General features: G+C 38.4%; 1 protein-coding gene across 1 annotated transcript in view; it reads left to right on the top strand.

The window, feature by feature from the left end:
- Nucleotides 1-19,980, top strand: part of LOC125983416 (collagen alpha-1(XXIII) chain) — a 106,935-nt gene extending 86,955 nt beyond the window's left edge. Inside the window, exons 6-32 of the mRNA XM_049744636.2 lie at nucleotides 472-498; nucleotides 588-614; nucleotides 3,264-3,290; nucleotides 3,982-4,008; nucleotides 8,574-8,648; nucleotides 9,149-9,265; nucleotides 11,241-11,267; nucleotides 11,401-11,427; nucleotides 11,546-11,599; nucleotides 11,698-11,757; nucleotides 11,853-11,897; nucleotides 12,219-12,296; nucleotides 12,524-12,547; nucleotides 13,399-13,443; nucleotides 13,603-13,647; nucleotides 13,720-13,800; nucleotides 14,051-14,104; nucleotides 14,352-14,417; nucleotides 14,491-14,517; nucleotides 14,602-14,661; nucleotides 14,750-14,821; nucleotides 14,898-14,924; nucleotides 15,004-15,057; nucleotides 15,656-15,742; nucleotides 15,894-15,992; nucleotides 16,942-16,980; nucleotides 17,704-19,980. Coding sequence (XP_049600593.1) covers nucleotides 472-498; nucleotides 588-614; nucleotides 3,264-3,290; nucleotides 3,982-4,008; nucleotides 8,574-8,648; nucleotides 9,149-9,265; nucleotides 11,241-11,267; nucleotides 11,401-11,427; nucleotides 11,546-11,599; nucleotides 11,698-11,757; nucleotides 11,853-11,897; nucleotides 12,219-12,296; nucleotides 12,524-12,547; nucleotides 13,399-13,443; nucleotides 13,603-13,647; nucleotides 13,720-13,800; nucleotides 14,051-14,104; nucleotides 14,352-14,417; nucleotides 14,491-14,517; nucleotides 14,602-14,661; nucleotides 14,750-14,821; nucleotides 14,898-14,924; nucleotides 15,004-15,057; nucleotides 15,656-15,742; nucleotides 15,894-15,992; nucleotides 16,942-16,980; nucleotides 17,704-17,754 — 1,422 coding nt within the window. The 3' untranslated portion in view covers nucleotides 17,755-19,980. The remainder of the gene's footprint in view (nucleotides 1-471; nucleotides 499-587; nucleotides 615-3,263; nucleotides 3,291-3,981; nucleotides 4,009-8,573; nucleotides 8,649-9,148; nucleotides 9,266-11,240; nucleotides 11,268-11,400; nucleotides 11,428-11,545; nucleotides 11,600-11,697; nucleotides 11,758-11,852; nucleotides 11,898-12,218; nucleotides 12,297-12,523; nucleotides 12,548-13,398; nucleotides 13,444-13,602; nucleotides 13,648-13,719; nucleotides 13,801-14,050; nucleotides 14,105-14,351; nucleotides 14,418-14,490; nucleotides 14,518-14,601; nucleotides 14,662-14,749; nucleotides 14,822-14,897; nucleotides 14,925-15,003; nucleotides 15,058-15,655; nucleotides 15,743-15,893; nucleotides 15,993-16,941; nucleotides 16,981-17,703) is intronic.
- The last annotated feature ends 702 nt before the right edge of the window (nucleotides 19,981-20,682 follow it).

The following is a 20,682-nucleotide window of genomic DNA, read 5'->3' on the forward strand; positions in this document are numbered from 1 at the left end:
CATATTAGAATCAAAATGTTCTTAACTCCTGTTTGTTGCCAGTGTCATACTAAGCAGAATAATGCTGCCTGACTGTAGCCAAGTAGTACACTCCATTTGATGTTTCAAGACACAATGAAAAGGCAATTCCACACAATTGTCAAAATGCTTAATGATCTATTAATTGATTTTTACGGCCATCCTTATACTTAACCTGACATTTTTGTTTGGCTGAAGTGTTAAACAATTTTGCTAAACTGATCACATAGGCAACACAAACACAGTGAAAATTTGTTCCAAAATACGTATGTTAGACATAACTTTATGTGCAGGGAATCTCATTGTGACAGCTTACCGTTTTGAGAGTTAACACCTTTTGCCCCTCCAAAGAATGAATAAACATTCTTTCCTAAAATGTAAAACTTCTCTAACAGCCAGCACAACTCCCCCAAATGTGTGTTTTATTCATTCTCTTTATCGGCCTCCTAACAGGGTCCACTTGGCCTGGATGGTAAACCAGTAAGTAGACCATAAATCACAAATACAGAACATGCTTCAAGTCTGCATTAGGCATGGTTGAACTCTAACTGTGTTTTAACTCCTTTCAGGGAATACCGGGTCTCAAGGGAAACCAGGTAGTCTGTTCACACAGACACAGACACACACACGCACACAACACCTGTCGTCTTGTTCTTGGCTCACGTCAGTGCCTGTCATTTGCACCAAAGGAATTCCCATTTTTGAAGCAATGCCTCCATGTGGGTGTTTGGTCTGGAACCTCCTCAGTCACTTTCACTGCTCCTAAGGGAATGTTTCAAGTTCAGTAAACCACTGACAGTAGCCATCTTGTTTTTTGTATTACCGCCTAAGTCGTCCAGAGATTGGATAGACGGGGCTGGAGTTGGTCAAGGTCAACTGCAACAAGTGGTGAAAGCCTTGTTGCACTTCAGCTCTGAGTGCCATTCATCAAACTTTCCCTGAAATGCTGCCCCACACTGGGACACCCTTTGGTGTTGCGTGGAAACCGAGCGAAGCACAGCAATTAGGTTACACACTCGTGGGAAAATGAGTGAAATATTTTGCATCAGGGGACATTGAAGGCCCCCTGAGCTCTGACTTTTCATCTGGTCAAATGTTAAAACTCCTTACCACACCGTGACCGTTCATAGAACAACTTCCTCTCCAAGCACCATTATTGAGCTATTTTGGGCATGCTACAATCGACTTGGTCTTAAAAGGGACTATAGAAATCTTCTTTGAAATCATGGCTACATAATAATAAATGGTGAAAAAAATCACTTCAACAACCCAGCAAATTGCAAAATATGTTTTAACACGTGTCTACATAGTATGAACAATAACCTAAGTATATGCATATATGTAAATGTACATGCAAGCCTATTTCAGGTAAGAGCAATGCCATTATTTCTGTATGTGTTGATTCGTTCTCCTTTATTGTGAGAGCGACTTAATATTACAGAAAGATTAATTCCCACATCTTGTCAAAAGGCAACTGGTGAGGGATAGTCTAATTCAGTGGTGATTGCTCTGAGACTGCGAGGGAAGCTCAGTTTCCCCTCAGAATCCCCGCCCCCAAATGAAAATAAAGTGGCGAAATGTATACTGCTATGTGTACATTTCATTGACTAAATATGCGTTAGAATAGCATTTTGGGGTTTTTTTTGTTCAGAATCAGCTCACAGGTAACTGACATGGCTTCTTCTCATTCATGCTTCCAATTTAAATTAAATTTTAATTAAGAATTTATTCACACCCTCTTGTGTGGCTCATTTTGGGTCAATAAATTTTTCAAAACCCTGCATGCCTTTCTTTGATGCAGTAAATCCCCATTTCTGCCACCAAAAACGACAATTAATGAATTACCTGACATGTTTCGGCGGTTTCTTCCGCCTTCATCAGAGTGTCACTCATGTCAGGTAATGCACCTAAAATAATTAGTTTGATATAAAAGAAACCAGTGAAGTGATTAAAAAGGAAAAACAAGATGAACTTAGTACAACTACAACGACAATTAATGAAGGTATAAGCCAGTGTAACCTACCGTGAAGTCCTGCGGGAAGGAATAACAACGGTAGAAACGTCAGGAGAGCATGTGTTGCTGGATGATAATAGCCTTGGGAGTTTCTCACTAGAAAAACAGAATAAAATGTTTCAATTACATTATTGAACTCGTGTTCACATATATGTGTTTAAGGTCATATTTCTCAAGAGGATCAAGCGTGAAACATTCAGTTTAAAGATTGACATTCTTGGCCATATTAAACGAATCTGACACAATGTTTAATTATTTAATAGCTCACACTTGTTGAAGTTATTTATTTTACAAATCAACTTGTCAGAAACCGGCATTTTTGATGGACAGGTGCCCTCCCTCATCTGATGTCCTGGTCATGAACTCAAACTGAAAAAAGAAAGGGTCTCCATTATTGTATCCTACAGGGATACGTTCAAGATTTTCTTGTATGCAAGGCAGAGGCTCTCAGTTTTGTTTGCGTAAAAGCTTCTACCAATAGTTTTTCTATGGCCTAATTGGTGCTTTTGCAGTCAAATATATTTGAGGAGACAATTAAGGTTTGAATTTAAAGTTAGGCAAGGTAGGTTAATTGAGATGTTTTGTTTTTTTCCATTGCTTTTTCATGTTTTTTTTTTAAACCTCTGGCTTCCTCCCACATTCCAAAAGTATGCACATCAGGTTAATTGAAGACTCAAATTTTGCATCGGTATGAATGTGTGTTGATTGTTGTTTGTTTGTCAGTGTCCAATGACTGGTTGGCAAACAACAATAGATAGATGGACATCATTTACATATTTCTCAATGATCACTAAACTGATTGTTCCATTGTTTTAGCCATCACTCGTTAAAAAAAAAAGTTTTATATATGTTCATTGTATAGGCCGTGGGAAACAGAGTAGGCGCCATGTACTGTGAGAAAGTTCAAATACTGCCTAACTTTGAGCAATCTACTCTTTCTCATGACAATGAGTTTCTTAAAATTCCTTGACAGACTGATTTCTTTCACCCACTTTAATCTCACCAAGACAATGGATCTTAAAAAGGATTCTTGAAAGATGCTGCGGCAAAACGTAATATCTTCCTATGGTGAAATGTCTTCAAAACTGTTTGAAACAAGAAGCATCACTCATTGCCTTAGCTTGACATTTGATGAAATGCTCTCAAGTGCTATTTTCGGATACATGTTGCTTGTCTGATCGATGATTTATCTTGACCATCTGTCTCCACTTATCTCTTCCCCTCACCACAGGGACCAGCGGGGCCCAAGGGAGAAAAGGTATGTTTCACTATGGTCCAACAGTAACTAAGCACTTTTTGCATGTATCTCACATTAATTACCAGACACCACCATGATTGCAAACAACTGATTGGATGTTTTCTCCTTCGTCTTAACATGTTCACGTTCATTGGGCATCCATCAAAGGAGCCGAAGATTACATGTAGAAATGTGGGAGCTCATGTGTCTCGACACATTCTCACGTCAGGGCACTTAACAGGTTTACAGACCTCGATGATAGCCAGATGTTTTTTCCCGCTCTCTGAACCACTGGCCAAGCCGAAAACAATTGTGAGCGATGCGAGAGCTGGCAGAGGGGCATCATGCATGGGAGGATATTTCATAATTACATCCATCCAGCTGTTAATACTAAACTTTGGCTTGATAAACTCGTGCGCAAAGTACAACACAATTGACAATTGAAACAGCATCTGTCAAGGTCTGATAGCAGCAAATTGCAAACGTCACATGATGCTAAAATTTGGAAAATCAGCACCGTTCATTTATTTCATGCTCGGTGATGAGAGTCTCCAATTTGTCAGCAGAGAACTTCAGATGATTTCAACTGTAACGACATCCAGCACTTGTTTCGGGAAACATTACCTTCTTTACGTATATACTCTTTTGCCCAACTGCATTGCATAGCGACTGCCCTGTACAAAACTATAATATATTTTTTTTATGTTTCCAGGGGGATCAAGGAGACATTGGACCAAGGGTGAGACACTTTTCTACTGTTGCATAGAGATTTACACACAAATGTCATACAAAATCAGACAAAAGGCGATTTTCCAGAATTTTTGAACAGTCAGAGCCATCTAAACTAATCAGAGCATTGCACAAGAAAGTGAAATTCTTGCTCACCTGTTTAGAGTCTGGTTGGTTAAAATTTGACTCATGAATGAGCCTGAAGGCCTTTTGGATCGAAATTTATTTGTCAACATAACGTTATGTAGCTGCAATTGCCCCCCTTTCGTAAAAAAATGGAATCGAACAATCACTATGCTTAAAATTTTTCCTGCAATTCCTATATGCTTTTTAATTCAAGCTTTGTGTAAATAGATCAGATAGCTGCTTGGCTGACTATTTGATGGTATTACGCCCCACTCGTAACAAGTTGAACAAACATTCTAAAATACTTCTCTGTAATCATCTTGTCCAATCACATATGACATTTAAAGGATACATGGCATGGCAGGCGCTTTGGCCTGACCTGTTCACACAAAGGCTGACGTAATGAATTTATCAAGCAATTATAAAACTGAAGTTTTGTTTTTGTTTTTATGAATAGTAAAAGTATCATATTAAGAACTCAATGTATTGTATCTAAAGCCAACCAAAGGTTTCCTGTTTTGAATAAATCATTTTCTCCAAAGAGTGAAAATGCAAACTCAAACAAGACAATTTAACAGACCATCACAAAGTGGAAACTAAAGACCATCTTTGAATGGGGTCACACCAACCACAACAACATCGGGTTAACATTCCAGCCTCAGTTCTCAAAAGTCATGTGGACAGTTTTACATGACAACTCTTCATTAAACATCAGTAAAGTAAAATAAAGGTGTGCTTGTGTGTGAAATGATTGGGCAAATGGCAACTTTACCAATACCTACTTCCGGCAGTCTTCTGCGAGCAACTTTAACATATTTTAACATATTTTCCTTTTTGAGATGCAATCAGGCAAACAACTTTTTCTCAACCAAATAAATGACACAAAATGAAAACATTGCAAAGCGAGGAAATGTGTTTACCTTATACATTTCCTTCTGGAACATCACCAACACTCATCTGGCTTCTCAGATGAAGTTTAAAATATCCTCATCATCTAACCATGATAGCTATAGTTGAGAAATTATGATAGAGCATAAATACAGACTAGCCACAAAAGACAAAACAATAGTTGTGGGTGCGCCAAAGTTGCCATCTAGTCTCAAACCAAAGTGTTTTTACATTCTGAAATGACTTAGCTTTGTAGTGTAACTGGTCCATGTTGTCAGTTTTGCCTTTTCATATGATAGCATTCCACTCACCATGCCATAATGTAATTATCTTCATGCAGTGTGGTTTTAAAAAAAGAACCCCCCTGTGCTTTACCCAGTGGATTCTTTGATGGCCCCACGTACTCGATTAATGCAGAATGTTTGCCCTTGTTGTGCCTAGAATATCAGGCTATGAAAATAAAAGAGGGGATCACCCTTTGAGGTAATTGTGCAATATTTGGGGTTCAAGCGCATGGAGCCAAACTGCTTATTTTGGCTTTACACTTCCTGTTTCAACACATAGGCACTGCACACACTGGAGCAAAAGCCACCCACACATTCCTTTATAACTTTAAAATAACACTTAAAATGTGTTTAAAATAATACCTAAAGCAACCTGTATGCATAATATTTCCATTGGTCTGGACTAGAAAATAATTTTTGAATCTTTGAATAAGTACAGCAGCCCCAAAACAAGCTTGTTTCAGAACAAACAAGTCACTGCTTAGATTCACAGTGGATTGGTTTCCAACTTGAATGTCATGGTTTTTCCCAAAACATCAACTAAAACATTTACAGTTATACCCACACTGACTCATAGCCTTGCCAAATATTGGGCTAAGGTGCCTTTTTATGTGTTTCATTAGTATTTATTGGCTGGGAATGACAAGAGAAAGAGGCAATGTTTATAAAAATGTAATTAATTGATGTGCAGCATTTTTGTAACATTTTAAAAATGATTACTGCTGCCAATGTTATATTTTTCATCATTTTAGATATAAATGTATATTCATTCATTCATTCTGATGACTACCGTAATTTCTGGCCTATAAGCCGCTACATTTTGCACAAGCTTTGAGTTTATTGTCTTCGGTGCAGCTCATCTATGGGTTTTTCATAATTTTATGATTTTGTAAGAGGATTTGTTTTGGTAATACAGGTAACAGAAATGAGGACATTTTATTTAATTTAAAACACCTGCTTTTTATAGTCCAATGCAGTTTATACATATATGAACAAAACAGGATTTTTCCCTAATCTTAGCTGGTGCAGCCTTTATTCAGGTGCGGTTTATGGTCCAGAAATTATAGTAATTGTATAATCTAAAGCATTCTTATCAACTATCAGGGGTGGTGCCGGGCATTTGGAACCGTGTGACAAAAATATCCCTTTGGGCCTGGCCACTTCAATGTGGCAAGTTAAATATATAAGCATCCTTCCTTTTCTCCCCCTGAGAGTGCCTCTGTCAACTGTGCATTTAGAACATTGGCTATGGCTGTATAGAGAAAGGATATGAATATTTTGAGAGATGTTGAAAACAATGATGTTAAAAATTATTAAATACTATGAGTGATATAGTCCCGTCTCTGACTCGGCCTGACTGGGCGAGGCCAAAATATGAAACCCAGGAATGTGGACGGTGCCCACCTCTGATAATCTTCAGTTATTTTCCTGCCATATCAACAAAGTGGCCTTCTTTGCCTCTGAACTATTTTAAGAGAAAATTTGCAAAACGGGAAATGACAATGAATCTCGGTCAACGTTTCACTTCCTATCAATCGATCATTTTGAGTGCCTTTGTCAAGTGTCTTGAGAACTAATGACAATTGCAGGATAACAGCGGCATTCAAACATAATCAGATGTCCTGAAAGCACCGGCAACCCCGCACTAAAAGGTCATGTGCAGTGCAGGAATAAATCGTCCTGCCTTCATAGCGTCCAATGCATATGGAGGAGATTGTCACTGCATGTTTAGGTTACTTTCAGTTGAGTTGAAAAACGAGACGCCATATTCCAGTTTCATCCTCGACCAAAGCATTCCTTTACCCCCCACGGAGTACATGGCGCGTTGGTTTAATGTCTTACTATCGAGCTATGGTCTGTTGAAAATGAGGGATAGGAGAAGCCCAATGTGAAACAGATACTTATAAAGCATGTAAGGAAAATGTGTGTGAGCTGCATCGCCAAAAGAACACATTATAGGCTACAGACAAAAAAATGGGGAAAGGTTTGAAAAATGGAAAAAACGTCAGATTGAGTTGCACTCTCCACACCCCTTTAATAGAAACCTGATGAAGATGACGCGTCTTGTCATCTTGCGGTTCATCTTTTAGGCGTTCTTCATCCTCCTTTACATTTAGTGGACATCTGAAAGAAATGCAAGCAGGGAAGCTTAACTAATGCTCTTCATTTGTTGCTTGGTTGGTTGGCCTCCTTCAAATTGGTGCTTATTGCAGCAACCATTTGAGAAAAATCAGACAAGCATTTCTCCAACTCCAAATATTTATCGAATGTTGGATTGGAACGTCCAGTCTCCAAACCGAGTCCATACAAATTGAGCCAGTGTTTTACTTATTTTCCAATTATATTTTTATACATTTCAGACAACAAATGATAATTTATGATGCACAACGCAAATACGTGTTGTCCTTAACGTGAGTTAATAGATTTGCTTGGGTTCTTTTTTTTTTTGTGGTCATGTCATGCAATTCTGTAGCACGTGTTGCAATGCAGAATTAATAAATCATAATAATACTGTAACTGCTCCAAATTTCTGGAGAAGAAATGTCTCATAGTTGTTTCAAATGTTTGATGTTTGACACTACAAACAAGCGGTCTCAGATTTCAATGATACCAAATGGCTAAATAAAGGCTAACTAAAAATAAATCCATTCTGCCATTCATACCAACTAGTGGTGTTCAATCACAAACTAGGGGCTGAATCAGGATTTTTTTTTTTTTATTGATATAATGGGCCAGGTAAGTCAATAATTAGTACATATGGTATGTCTTCACCATTTGCAGATGATGTCTGCGCCATGCTGAACATGACTATTTTGTACATTCTGTAATATTCTGCGTTATCCTTCTCCTCGCCACATCCAAGGTGCTCACTTGTCGCTTCCTCTTCTCAGGGTCCACCTAACTACAACACATTTGCAGGACTGCACAGTAATCAGATTCTCACTGTCAAGGTTTGTCCTTAGCAGTGAACTCTTGTTTGCCTCCCACCGGTCACTACTGTCTGTCGGGCTGCTGATCTGTCTCTATGTCGGTCGGGAAAGGAGAACCATCCGCCCTGAGAGATTTCTCTTGCTCTTGCTTCGGGTTTGCTTATCACCTTCCTCTTATTCCCACAGCTGTTCTGCTTCCAGAATCCCTCCCAACTCAAATTTCCACACTGATTTGTCTTTTTATCGCAACCTCCCGACTTTATTGCTGCTTCTCTACCTTTAACTTTGACTTCTTCTTCTTCCTTTGTCCTTCTCTGCATTGGCTGCATCTAATGCTCCTTCTGTAGATGGTCTATCCAAGGTTCGATCACGGCTTTCTCTCTGGTGACCAGTCCAGCACCTTTCAGAGACGTTTTCTGAAGGTATACCACAACTAAGGCATGTGTGCTCTTTTAACATTTAAACTAAACTACTTCATGCCATTTTAATCACCTCTGCACTTTTCTTTTCCTTAATGTTCAAGTTGAATGCTGTTCTGTTTTTAAATCTTTGATTCTAGTACACACAAATCCTGCACGTTATTGAATAAACGTAAATTTCTACATCAGTCAAGTCAATTTTATTTATATAGGCCTCAGTCCAAAACATGTCTTAAAGGGTTTCAATGGCCACAGTTGACAATTATTAAAAAGAATCCATTGTTGCTAATGCTTCCAAGTCTATGTTATAGCATAACAGAGAACAATAGCCAGTCCTGTCTGTCAACTTAAGCAATGAAGGCCCAGCATTGATATGGAAAGCACTTATTGTTTTATTCACATACTGGTGATCGTTGCTTATTAGACATTTTGCTATCTATATCCCAAGTGTTTCAGTTTTGTCCTTTTAATTCCTCATTCTTCTGTTTGCTGTATCTCATCAGGGCGACCAAGGGCAGGCTGGACCTGCCGGCCCGCCTGGCCCCCCAGGTCCCTCAGGTCCCAGAGGCCCCCCTGGGAACACTGGCAAAGATGGACCTCGTGGACCACCAGGAGAGCCGGTAAGAGCTTTGATATCATGAGACCATCTTACAAGTTACACCTGATCCACAAACTGGCGCACTCTCAGCAATGAATCAATCGTGGGGCCCAGAGACTTCCAGGGCCCTTCAAAAGTCTCATGGAAAATGATCAGTAAAGTTTTCTTAAGTAATAATTCACACACACTTAAAAGACTCATCAAAATGATGGTTTATCATAATTGTTTCGCATGCTTCCCCCTCGCGTCTTCAGATGCACTATTTTGGTTTAGCTACATAAAAGCAGCTATTAATATGATGCAAGGCAGTTCCATACCTCTGCAACCACCTGCTCACAATATTAATTGTGAAGACATTTTTTACTGTGTAAATTGAAAGTGAGCATCATCTAAAATAAATAAGGCTGTTGTTATTGGCTCTCATTCTTGAATTGTCCAGTGACTGTGTACAGTCAAGGGAGAGAATGGTAACAAGTGAGCTCTCCTGGCTTCATCTTTTTTATATACTACAGCAGCCACAAGTTTCTTGTGCCCATGATAGCATCCACCCCAGACCCCTCCCTCTAGGATCCTGTCTGAGGAATCAGTATGGCACTCCTGTCTTGAGTTCTCTGGTAGTTTGCCTGCCCCACCAAACAATAGCTGTGCCTCTTGCCCGAGGCCGTTTATGTTTTCCAAGATAACTTTCCCACAGCTCAGCTCATACTCCTCTACACGGTGGCAACTAAGCTGTGGTTAAAGGATGGAAGACGGAATAGTTTTGGTTTACTCTAAGGAATGACTACTACATAGTATGTTCCCCGTGAGTGGCACAGGAGCACTTAGGGACTGCGTCGGTGTGTTGACAATAAGACCATGAGTGTAAACAGACAAGTAATAGAGAAGGTCCCTCGACATAGACAATCAACTTTCCATGCTGATTAAAGGAATTGCAAAACCCCAAGCTGTGAAACAAAATTTGCTGTCACAGGGGGCTTCTACATGTTGTGTGCAGATGTCTGCTTTCAGAATTTTCTGCAAACCAGTCTGCGCTCGATCCTGTCAGATATATCATGCAATATTTGATGGCTGGAAACAAGATTAATATTAGTATTTGTATTTATTTTTTAACAAAATGTATTTCTACTCTGCTGTAAAAACTGCATAAATCTGAAAAAGCCTTTCATTGTTTTGTTTTTTTCAACTTAAGTCTATAAGACTTGATACAAGATTGATGTCAACACGTGTGTGTGTGTAAATAGTGTCTCATGCAGGTGGCTTATAACTTAGTATAGTAGAATACCTCTCATTCTGTAGGGGCTTTAAACATGAATTTAGTAGGTTATTTTTAGCCTTTAAATAGCATATGTTTGTGTGTATGTGTGGGGCAAGTGCGCGCTGCAACATTTTGAGTTGGCATTGGCAAGCTCATAAGATGCTCTGCCATGCACGACTTCATAACAGATGTTGAGCAGCTCAAACAGCCAACCGGCCCTCACAAATTGGTGTGTTTACTTAAAGCGAGCCTAATTGCTGCAAGAAATGGGATATGGCAGTTAGCATTTGCATTATAGCTGTTCTATCTCATTCCTCATTTTACACAATTTTATTTTAACGTCCACGGCGTTGCAGTTTTTCTCAATACTAAATGAAAATATGTTATGTGCATATACAGTTGACTGAAAAATGGAATGACAACCATCAAGACATGTTTGCCTGAACTTAACTGATGTGGTGATAAGATATTTCCCATTGGTCTGATGATTATAGCGAGCACTCCAGCGCAAATTGTGTTTCAAGTGTCCAGCTGCTTTTAAATCTTCTGAAGGTCATCATTTAACATTCATCAGTCCCCATTAATGGGACACTGGTGGATTGTTGCTCCATTTATTATTAACAGCATCCTGCACTTGCAATTCGGCGTTGTTTTCCTTGTTGAATACTGCTATCTAGTGGCCATGTTTAGAGTACGACCAGTCCAAGTGACTCGTTCTAATTATTTTCCTATTTGCCTTTAGGGTTTTCAAGGTCGTGATGGCATTGAGGTGAATATAGATCACATTCTTTCGTTTCTGTTTGAGTCTTATGCAAACTCATTTTTATTGCTGCCTTGTAATCATTTTTATTTGCCTTAACTAAAAAAAGTGAAACATTTTTGTCATAACATTTCTGCTTTAGGGACCTCAAGGATTGCCCGGGAAGTCGGTGAGTGTAATACTGACTTACACATTTGGATACTACGTGTCCGATGCTCTGTACCTGCATTGTGCAAGTGGTTAAAAAAAAAAAGATAAACACGGAATTGGTTGTTTTTCACTCTCAGGGAGAAGATGGGGAACCTGGATATCCTGGACCACAGGGTCCTCCAGGACAAAAGGTACATACGTAGATCAAGAGATATTGTATCTTTTTCCCCACATTCTTTTCACCTGGCATATGATGGACCACATATGGGATTTACTGTGTATGAAATAGGGCGAGGCAGGAATGGGAGAAAAAGGCGAGCGGGGCATGGATGGACTGCCAGGATTAAAAGTAAGACAATCAAGCAAAGGGTCAACTCCAAACATTAGAATTGTATTTGCTTTATGTGTTTTCTGTGCATTTAATAATATTTTTGTACCACACAGGGCGATAAAGGAGAAGTAGGAGAACAAGGCCTACAAGGTCACATGGTGAGTGTATCACCCAAAAGTAGTTTACCAACCGCCTTCAGCATGAGATCAAAATTGCTTATTTGGTTCTCGTTGAGGATCCACACTCATTAAAAGGCATCATGTATGCCAGAACTGGAAACCTTTGCACCAAGTACTAAAAATGGGGGGAAATCGCTTGGCTCTCCAACTACCACAGTATTTATTGATATTAAAACAATTGAATGTATTTGTCATTGTGTATTGTTTTATTATGCTTTGCGTTTTGTAAATTCTACTGTCTCTGTGTATATACACAATATTTATATGTATCTATATGTATCATTTTTAATGTTTTTCTAGGGTTATCCTGGTGAAAAGGGCAGTTCAGGCCCCTCTGACATCATTGACTTTAATGGCAAGCTTCTTGATGCGTTCCAGGTGAGAGAACAACATGCTGTCAATTTTAAAAAGAATAAAATAATGCAATTTGAAAGTCAATCATGTCAAGTTTATTTATACTGCCTTTAATCTCAGAAACCTCTCAAAAGGCTTCCATTGACTTTACATTTATTCCATTTTGAGTGTCATGATGTCATAACATATCAAAGACAACGTAAACGAAAAGAAGCAAGATGGTCATGCTGCATGATATCTTTGTTTCACAGGCCATCAACACAATCAGTGTTTCGGTAATCTGCAACTGTTTTTGCATGGGTGTTGGTGGTGTCAGCAGTGACTAACACACACGCTGAACAAGCCTGAAATGTTTAACACTGTATTAAATGTCATTCTTGACACCATATTGGAAAAGCTTTAATTAAGAACTTGTCTGCTGCCCATGTGGGAAGAGCTACGAAGCTCATATCCATTAGAGCCAAGATCACCAAAGCATGCTCATGCGGAAACATCAACAGCATTTGTCACGTTGACTTAGAGTGTGCTTTCATGCCATCTGTTGCCTCACAATATATCAAGCAGCATGGTGTTTCTTTGTGTTTGAACATCACTTCCCTCTCGACACACCCAAGGCAGACTGAGCAAACCGCGCCTCTTGCTACACACTAATACCAGACAGTTATCTCTGCTGTGGAGTGTGTATTTAATTTAGAAATGATTTAATTTTAAAAAGGCATCATATGGTTTCATCCTAAATGATGATGAGGTTGGAATTTAAAGTTATGTTGAACAGCATTGTAATATACTGAGACTTTCTAATATTTGTGTTGCCTTTTTATATTCCGTGATAATGAATGAAAAAATTGTTAGAATCAACTTGATGATGCTCTGCAACATTTAAACCACAACCAGATAAGATAACCTCTATCAATCTCCACATAAAGATCATGTTAAGTGGATGTCTTCTGATTTAGTGTTGGGTCTAGTAAGTAAGTATACAATATAGTATTCTGTAGTATGTTTTTTTTGGTAGCTACTGGCTGCAGCTCGGCATTCTACCATTAACCAGCTCACACGTTTACATGGCAGAGAAGGGTTGGTCGAAAGCATAACACAATTTTTTTGTTGTTGCGTGTTTTACTAGGGCCCACCTGGACCACCTGGCCCCCCAGGTCTTCAAGGAGACAAGGTAGAGCAATAATGATGATAATAATCATAATATAATCATAATCACAATTTAATCATAGTCATCATAATAATAATTTATACACAATTACATGCTGGTAGGTTTGTTAAGGGTTGACTTTACTTTAGGCCGTAATCATTAAGAGGTTCTTTTTTTTTTCAGGGAGAGCTTGGTTTACCTGGTACCGCTGGAATGGATGGGGAGAAGGTACAGAAAAGAAAGTCAAGAAATGTGTTGTTTTTTGGTGTTCACCAAATATGTATACTTTTTTTCCACTAGGGATCTAAAGGTGATGTGGGAGAAATAGGACCACAAGGTGAAAGAGGAGAAAAGGGAGAGATGGGCCTTTCTGGTCCCACGGTAAGTTGTGAGAAAATACACTTACTAGTCAGTTCTTTTGGTACAGCGGCTCAATCTACTGAAATCCAATAGAAGAACTATTCTGTATCGCCAACTCTGTCGTTAAAAACACATAAAGCTCCCTTTTGATTGACATAGCCAGAGAGTTAGTCATTAAACAATATTTTTGCGTTGGTTGTTGGTATTTGCTCTGTATTGTTCATACTGAGAGATGTTTTGGTTCAAGTTCATCTTGGGTTTTGTCACACAGGGCATGGATGGACAGAAAGGAGAGAAAGGTGACTGCAGACTGGATGACAACCTGGTCAGTGGACCGTGCACGGTCATTTTTTTTCCCTCTTTCAGTCTTGACTATTGTTTTTTTTTTAATAATGTATCCTAAGTAATTTCCGAAAAAGTTGAATGTAAAAGCTTCAGTTGTCAAAATAAGGCTTAACTTGCATTTACAGAACAATGAGGCAGAAATCTAAATGATGACTAGTATGTACTGCAATCAATTCCTCCCTCACCTGTGATTTCACACAATGCTCCTTTGATTTTTATTGGCACAGGTTCAAATGATTTCACAGCCAGGCCCACCAGGTCCACCAGGAGTTCCTGGATCACCTGGATCCATGGTGAGTGCTCTTATCATTATTGCATGCAGCAGAAGATTTAAGCAATTATAGATATACTCCTTTTGATTTTCAGGGTCTGCATGGAATGCCTGGTCCAAAGGTAAGCATGAAAGGCAACCTTTCAGGTATTTTGTGGCTGCCATGTCATGTTGTTTGGTGCTTAAATTCCTTTATTGCAATATAGGGAGAGCCAGGATTTGGGATAAAGGGGGAGAGGGGGGATCCTGGTTCTCCAGGACCCAAAGTGAGTAACGCCTCGCCAATGCAAACATAATGTTAAGGAACCAGACGTGATGCAGCAATGATAAAGTGCTTTTGTGCTGCAATCGCAGGGATTGGACGGCCTTCAGGGTGCACCTGGATCCCCGGGCTTAGTGGGTCTTCCAGGGGCTAAAGGAGAAAAGGTAGGTGGCTGATCACTACAATTGAAGCACTTATCATTGTAAAACTGAGACATTCGTCATGTGTACCTGTTCACAGGGCAGGCCAGGGGAACCTGGACTTGACGTGAGTTGCGTCTCAATGGGAATTTCGAATTATCCTGCACAGAAGCTGCCCTCTGACCTCTTTGTTGATCTCTTTGCAGGGTTTCCCAGGCCTCATGGGAGAGAAAGGTGACAGGGGAGAACGAGGAGATAAGGTTGGTACAAAAAGAAATATTTTCTCAAGCAGCAGAACCAGTGATATTCTATTGCCACACATTAAGTTTTGACACACTTACAAAAGCAGTGCTGGATCAAACTTTAATGGCGCATACAGTAGTGTGCTTCACAATGTATTTGGCCATCACTCAAAATTTATGCCTATATTCATGCCTGCCCAAAATTAACAGCAGTGCTAATCATTGTAATGTTACTGTAATAGTTGAGACCCCACTATATAGAAATTTCTATCTGTGAAAGTTCTAATTGATGTACTTTTTACAGTGGGAGGGTGAATAGTAAACCCCATTAGTCACTAAATAACTAACCCTTTTTAAGATTTTTTGTTTAGGTTTTGAATGTTGTGCGAAATGTATTTCTGACTCCTCAGAGAAGCTCGGTGAGCTGCATCAAATTTGGTTGTAGGAAGGTGAATTCAGTTTAAAATTCAGTTGAACAGTCAAATGTTGAGACCTCTCGGACAGGTTCATTTGAAATAAAACATTTTCATCTGTATGGCATCATTTTTGTGTAAATGAACTCGTATGTGATTAATCATAGATGTTGGTTGCTTGAAGTGTTTTTGTCTTTGTCCAGGGTGACAGAGGAACTGTTGGGAAGAGAGGGCTGAAGGGTCAGAAGGGAGAACAGGGTCCTCCAGGCCTGGATCAACCATGTCCTGTGGTACGAAGCCCCAGATTATTGACCACTACTTAATGTATCTCTGTCGTGTTTTACTTTTTCATGTTTCTCTTTGACTTCATATTCCAATTTTCTACCTCTCTGCAAGTTTCTTCCTCCAAGTTGTGAATGTGTAACTGACTCTTGCTAACAGGGTTGTGATGACAAAAAAGATCTGTCTGTGAAAGGAGTGCTTTCTTCTCCTCCACCTCCTGTTCTTCCTCCTTCCGCTCCTGTGGCCCTCTGTCCTGTGGTATGGTATCTCTGCTCCTTCCTCTGCTGGCAATCGTGCATTTATTTCACTTATGGGTCTTTGTTGACTGCCTGTTGGTTGTTTGGTGACACTAAGATGAATATCCACAAAAGTCTTAGTTATAGTACTTGGGGAAAAGTCATTTGTAGAATGAACCAAAATCCAGATATAATTGCTACCCTGGCAAATTTTGATTTTTTATTAATCGATTGGGTATCCTCTGACTGGCAATGAAACTACACCTAAATCTCAATTTTACGCGAACTTTGAGGTGCAGAATTTGGGAAACACGTCAATCCCAAACGGGCGTTGTATGGAAAGTTTTGTTTTGTTTTGTTTTTTAGAAAGACAGGTTTTTCTCGAGATGAGACCGATATGAATACTTTCATTGTTTTAACCTGCGCAACTCAATTGTAATAAAATAAAATTAAGAGGGAAGTAAAAATAAACAACTGTGATCATGTAGTTTCACAAATGCGCACACCCTCTTCTAACTAGGGCTATGGCTGTGTTCAGTAACCAGTAACAATACAACTCATGTTAAATGGTCAGCACACACTTGGCACCGGTTTCAGTGCTCTGATAACTCCAAATAAATAACATTTCCTTACATGTGTTTCTTTCAATCAGAAACCTGAAACAGTGCTAAAACTAAGCTGTAGTTGGACCTGGGCCTCAGTCTAGGTGGCGAAAAATACGAACTGTTCCAAATACCAGTCAGCATCAGGGAAAAAAACAACCTTAAAGCTTCTGCTGGAAAAAAATAATAAACTTGAGGAAAAGTGCACCTTCATTTTCTTAGGTTATCAGGGGCATTTTACAAAAACCTTGCGTTTGAACAGGGGTGTGTAGACTTTAATATCAGTTATAAAAATTAAGCCAAATGTTTCATTTTTGTACATTTTGTGGCTTGTTGATGAAACATTTGTCTGTTGTTGTTACTGCGCAGGGACGTGATGGGTTGCCCATACCAGGCTGCTGGCACAAGGTGAGGAATCTAAAAGGGCATTCAGTTGACTGTGAACCAATTCCCCTTTAATGACAACTAACTGGGAAAATTACAAACCCCAATTACCATAATGTTACGTTGAGACGTGGAGTAAAACATACATGGAAATACTACTATTTTATGCAATGATTCTTAAATGCTAAAGGCTTAAATAGGCCACAAAGACAAGATATTCAATGATTAACTAATCTTATTTTGTATACGTATATTTGATCATTTATATGCATATCACTGTATGAGTGTGTAGTTCTAACATTTTGCACATGTGAAGCCGTGAGTTGAAACCAAATGGATCGTAACAATATTGTGATTACTAAGCAACTAATCGTTTCTCCCCTTTCTGATTCCTTTGCAGTGATGACTATGACTAACCAGCCGCATGGAGTCTGTACATAATTGTCTTGGTATATATTGCAAGTGATTACCAATATCTTTTCGTTTGTTTGTTTGTTTGTAATAAACATTTTTATATAATATATTGAAACGTGGACAACTCGGCAGTCAGCAACCATGCTTTGAAAGAAAGAAAGCTGAACTGGATGTGGGATTCTTTGAAGGGCAGACCAGGCACAATGTGCTGAAATCTCACTACCTTACTAACCAAGTCTGACTTGCTCGGCTTGATGGATGCTTGAATAGATCCCCGCAGTGGCCAATGAAGGAGTGTGCGTCACTCTTCTCGTCCTCTCTGTTTTCCAAAAGGAGGAGATGGCCAGGCAGAAGCTTAAACGCAAGCGTCTTATTCAGCCTTGAAGGCGAGCGGGACTGACTGCTGGGGAAAAGGACACTTAAAAGGGCCGAGGGCACGGAGGCAGATTGGCCTTTATGGAGCAGACCCCGCCCTGCACAGCCTCTGTGTCTTACTGAAAACTTAAAATCCTCCAATGTGGAAACTCTCCTGAAGGGGTCGACAAATCCACTTCGGCTATCCCCTAAAATCTCTTGCTGATGATGTAGTGTGACGTCACTGGCACATAGGGAAGGATTCAGCCCATGTTATGATTTGAGTCGTTTGGCTAGGATCTTCTAAAATCTTCTGTAATTAACTGCATCATCTTAACCAATGTTGTGGATGAAATTATAGAAATAATAGCTTTTCAAGCACTCTTATAGATTTTCAAATGTTTCCTCTCCATGTTTGGCAGTGGAAATCTGTTTGATGTTACATTTTGCATTCCCATGCATGCCATGTTTATTGACGGAGTTGAAGGAGCCGCTACAGTATTGATAGTAAAGCATCATTCAATGGGGCTAATTAGCTTCATTGTTTTGCTGGTTGAGTTTTAACAAGTTTAAAACCCACCGTGTGTAATTTAGTTTGACTGATTGTGGTGATTTTAGCCCAGATGAAGACATTTTTGTTCTCTCTTGCTGCTGACTTGTATGTTTTTATTTCTTTTTTAAAAAAAAAAAATATTAGTCATTAGAAATTGATGACTGAGGAACTAAATTATTTCATTTTGGTCAAATGTGTACCAGCGTTTTTATTAGGAATTGAGTTTTATTTACTAATCATACACTGGCTTTGAATGCCAGTAATGCTGCCTTTTGAATAGTTTTTAGTCCAAGTAGATAAAGGGCTTTTTTAGGTGTGTTTTTGTCTTGGCCACACATTTACAGACTTATTTTGCAAAATTCCTAAAATGTGGCATAATTATTCAGAGATACAGGATAAATAGAATTTGTTTCGCTACAGGTTTACAAAACAGTGATGATAACAGAGCTACATTTTTGTAAAAAAAAAGGACATTAGATATTGTAGAACATCAGTAAAAGAATATTTTTTTTCTCATGATTGACAATTAAAATTTGTTTTTTAGTTAGTTATGATGCAAAAGAAAATGCTATGGCGTTGAAATGTTTCCTTGTACACCACAGTAAATGGCAAACAGAATGTTCAAGTACTAGTTTTATTTCATTTGTAAAGCTTGGACTGCAATTTGCTAAAAAAAAAAAAAATGTATATATGACCTACTTACTATGACTGACCTGGGTTTTTTTTCTCATTATCAATGGTCAGGCTCTAAAATGTCACAAAAGCAAGCGATACAAGCTTTATACATGTGCCAAACACTGACGCAATAACAACAACAAAAATCATAACAGAAGGATTTACTATATGTTGAAGTCAGTTTACTTGTACATAAACATTTACGTATGTGGTTCTGTTTGTATTTGAAAGGCTTTCTATATACGAGAAGCTTCCTGTAAGCTATCATATATATTAAACATGATCAGAAATGCGAAGCAGTTTACAGTCACTGTAAGGCATAAAGTGCTGCCAATTGACTGGAAGCTGTGTGGTTATCTGACAATTAACATAGGACTAAGATTTGTTTTGCAGGTTCTATTCATTGTAAGACTTAACGGAGTAAGTATCTAGCATAATGTCTGTTCTTTGGTGTTGTAGCCAATAATATCACAGTATTAGCTTGACTTTGTGACAATGTTTGGTTGTGTACTTGGTTGTAAAAGAATGAAGCTATTTTTGTAATTATTGTTTAAATATGTTGAACTTGGGTCAATTTAACTTGACTGAAATAAACTATGGGTTTATGCTTTCCTTTTCCTTTCATATACATTTCAATTGATTTAACATAAAGCCTTTTTTTGCTCCAGCTTTACCCTGCGGCTGCATCCATTACTCTATTTTTTGTTTGTTGCATGAGTGTGTTAAGACACTTAAATGTTTTATTTTAAATAATCTTGCACAAATGTGCAAAGGGCGTGGACATCAAAGGTCAATGTTGATCTTAAATTTCCAAATTCTCTTGAACTAATGTAGGGCCCGGGATAAACTCTTCATATTCACACTTGCCCTTTTGTTACTGATTAAAAAGTTAAGTCTGAGACTCAATCACTGGTAAGATAATAGTTTGGTCTACAAAACTTCATCATAGAAAAGTAGCATTGGCATTTTCCTGAACTGTTAACATCACCTCTGTTTTTAAATATCAAATAAAGCTGGTGTGAAAAAGATCATTTTGTTTTGTATTTGGGGCTGTGAGTTGTTCATGAATCAAAATTTGAACTTAGTTTGATCCACCCTTTCACTACAAGAATTCTTTGTGAGCAGAACAGTTTTCTTACTGTATTTAAGATGTCAACAGGTATTTTTTTAATGACTCAACACCATTCAGAAGTGTGTTAAGACAAAGGTTTTAGTCATTTGTTTATTTAATTCTTATTTTTTTAAAGGCTCTTTATGCGCTTTATCCATCACCACTGCACTTAAGAAAAAATGAAACATGTACCTAAATACTCCAAATAATATGTGCAATACACACAAAAACACATATACGTACATTTTACCTTCCAAAAGACTAAATGCGAAAGAACTGTACTTGGGCAATTCTATTGCATACCACTGCATAGCGCCAGTTTACCATATAACACTTTGAGAATTACTATTTTGAATTTTCTATCCATTTGTCATATAGAACGTTATAACAAATGCAATGTGAAATAACTTTTGCATTTATTCGTGTATTTCCTATGTATATTTACTACATAGCACCAGTTATTTTCAATTTGGTTTTAAATAAACAAACAAACAAACAAACAAACAAATAAATAAATAAATAAATAAATAAATAAATAAATAAATAAATAAATAAATAAAACATCTTCCCATTTTACAGAAAAGTCTGCATAGAGTTCTCCAGTAATAAAGCTGAAATC

The sequence above is a fragment of the Syngnathus scovelli genome, chromosome 1 (assembly GCF_024217435.2).
Source record: "Syngnathus scovelli strain Florida chromosome 1, RoL_Ssco_1.2, whole genome shotgun sequence".
Lineage (NCBI taxonomy): Eukaryota > Metazoa > Chordata > Actinopteri > Syngnathiformes > Syngnathidae > Syngnathus > Syngnathus scovelli.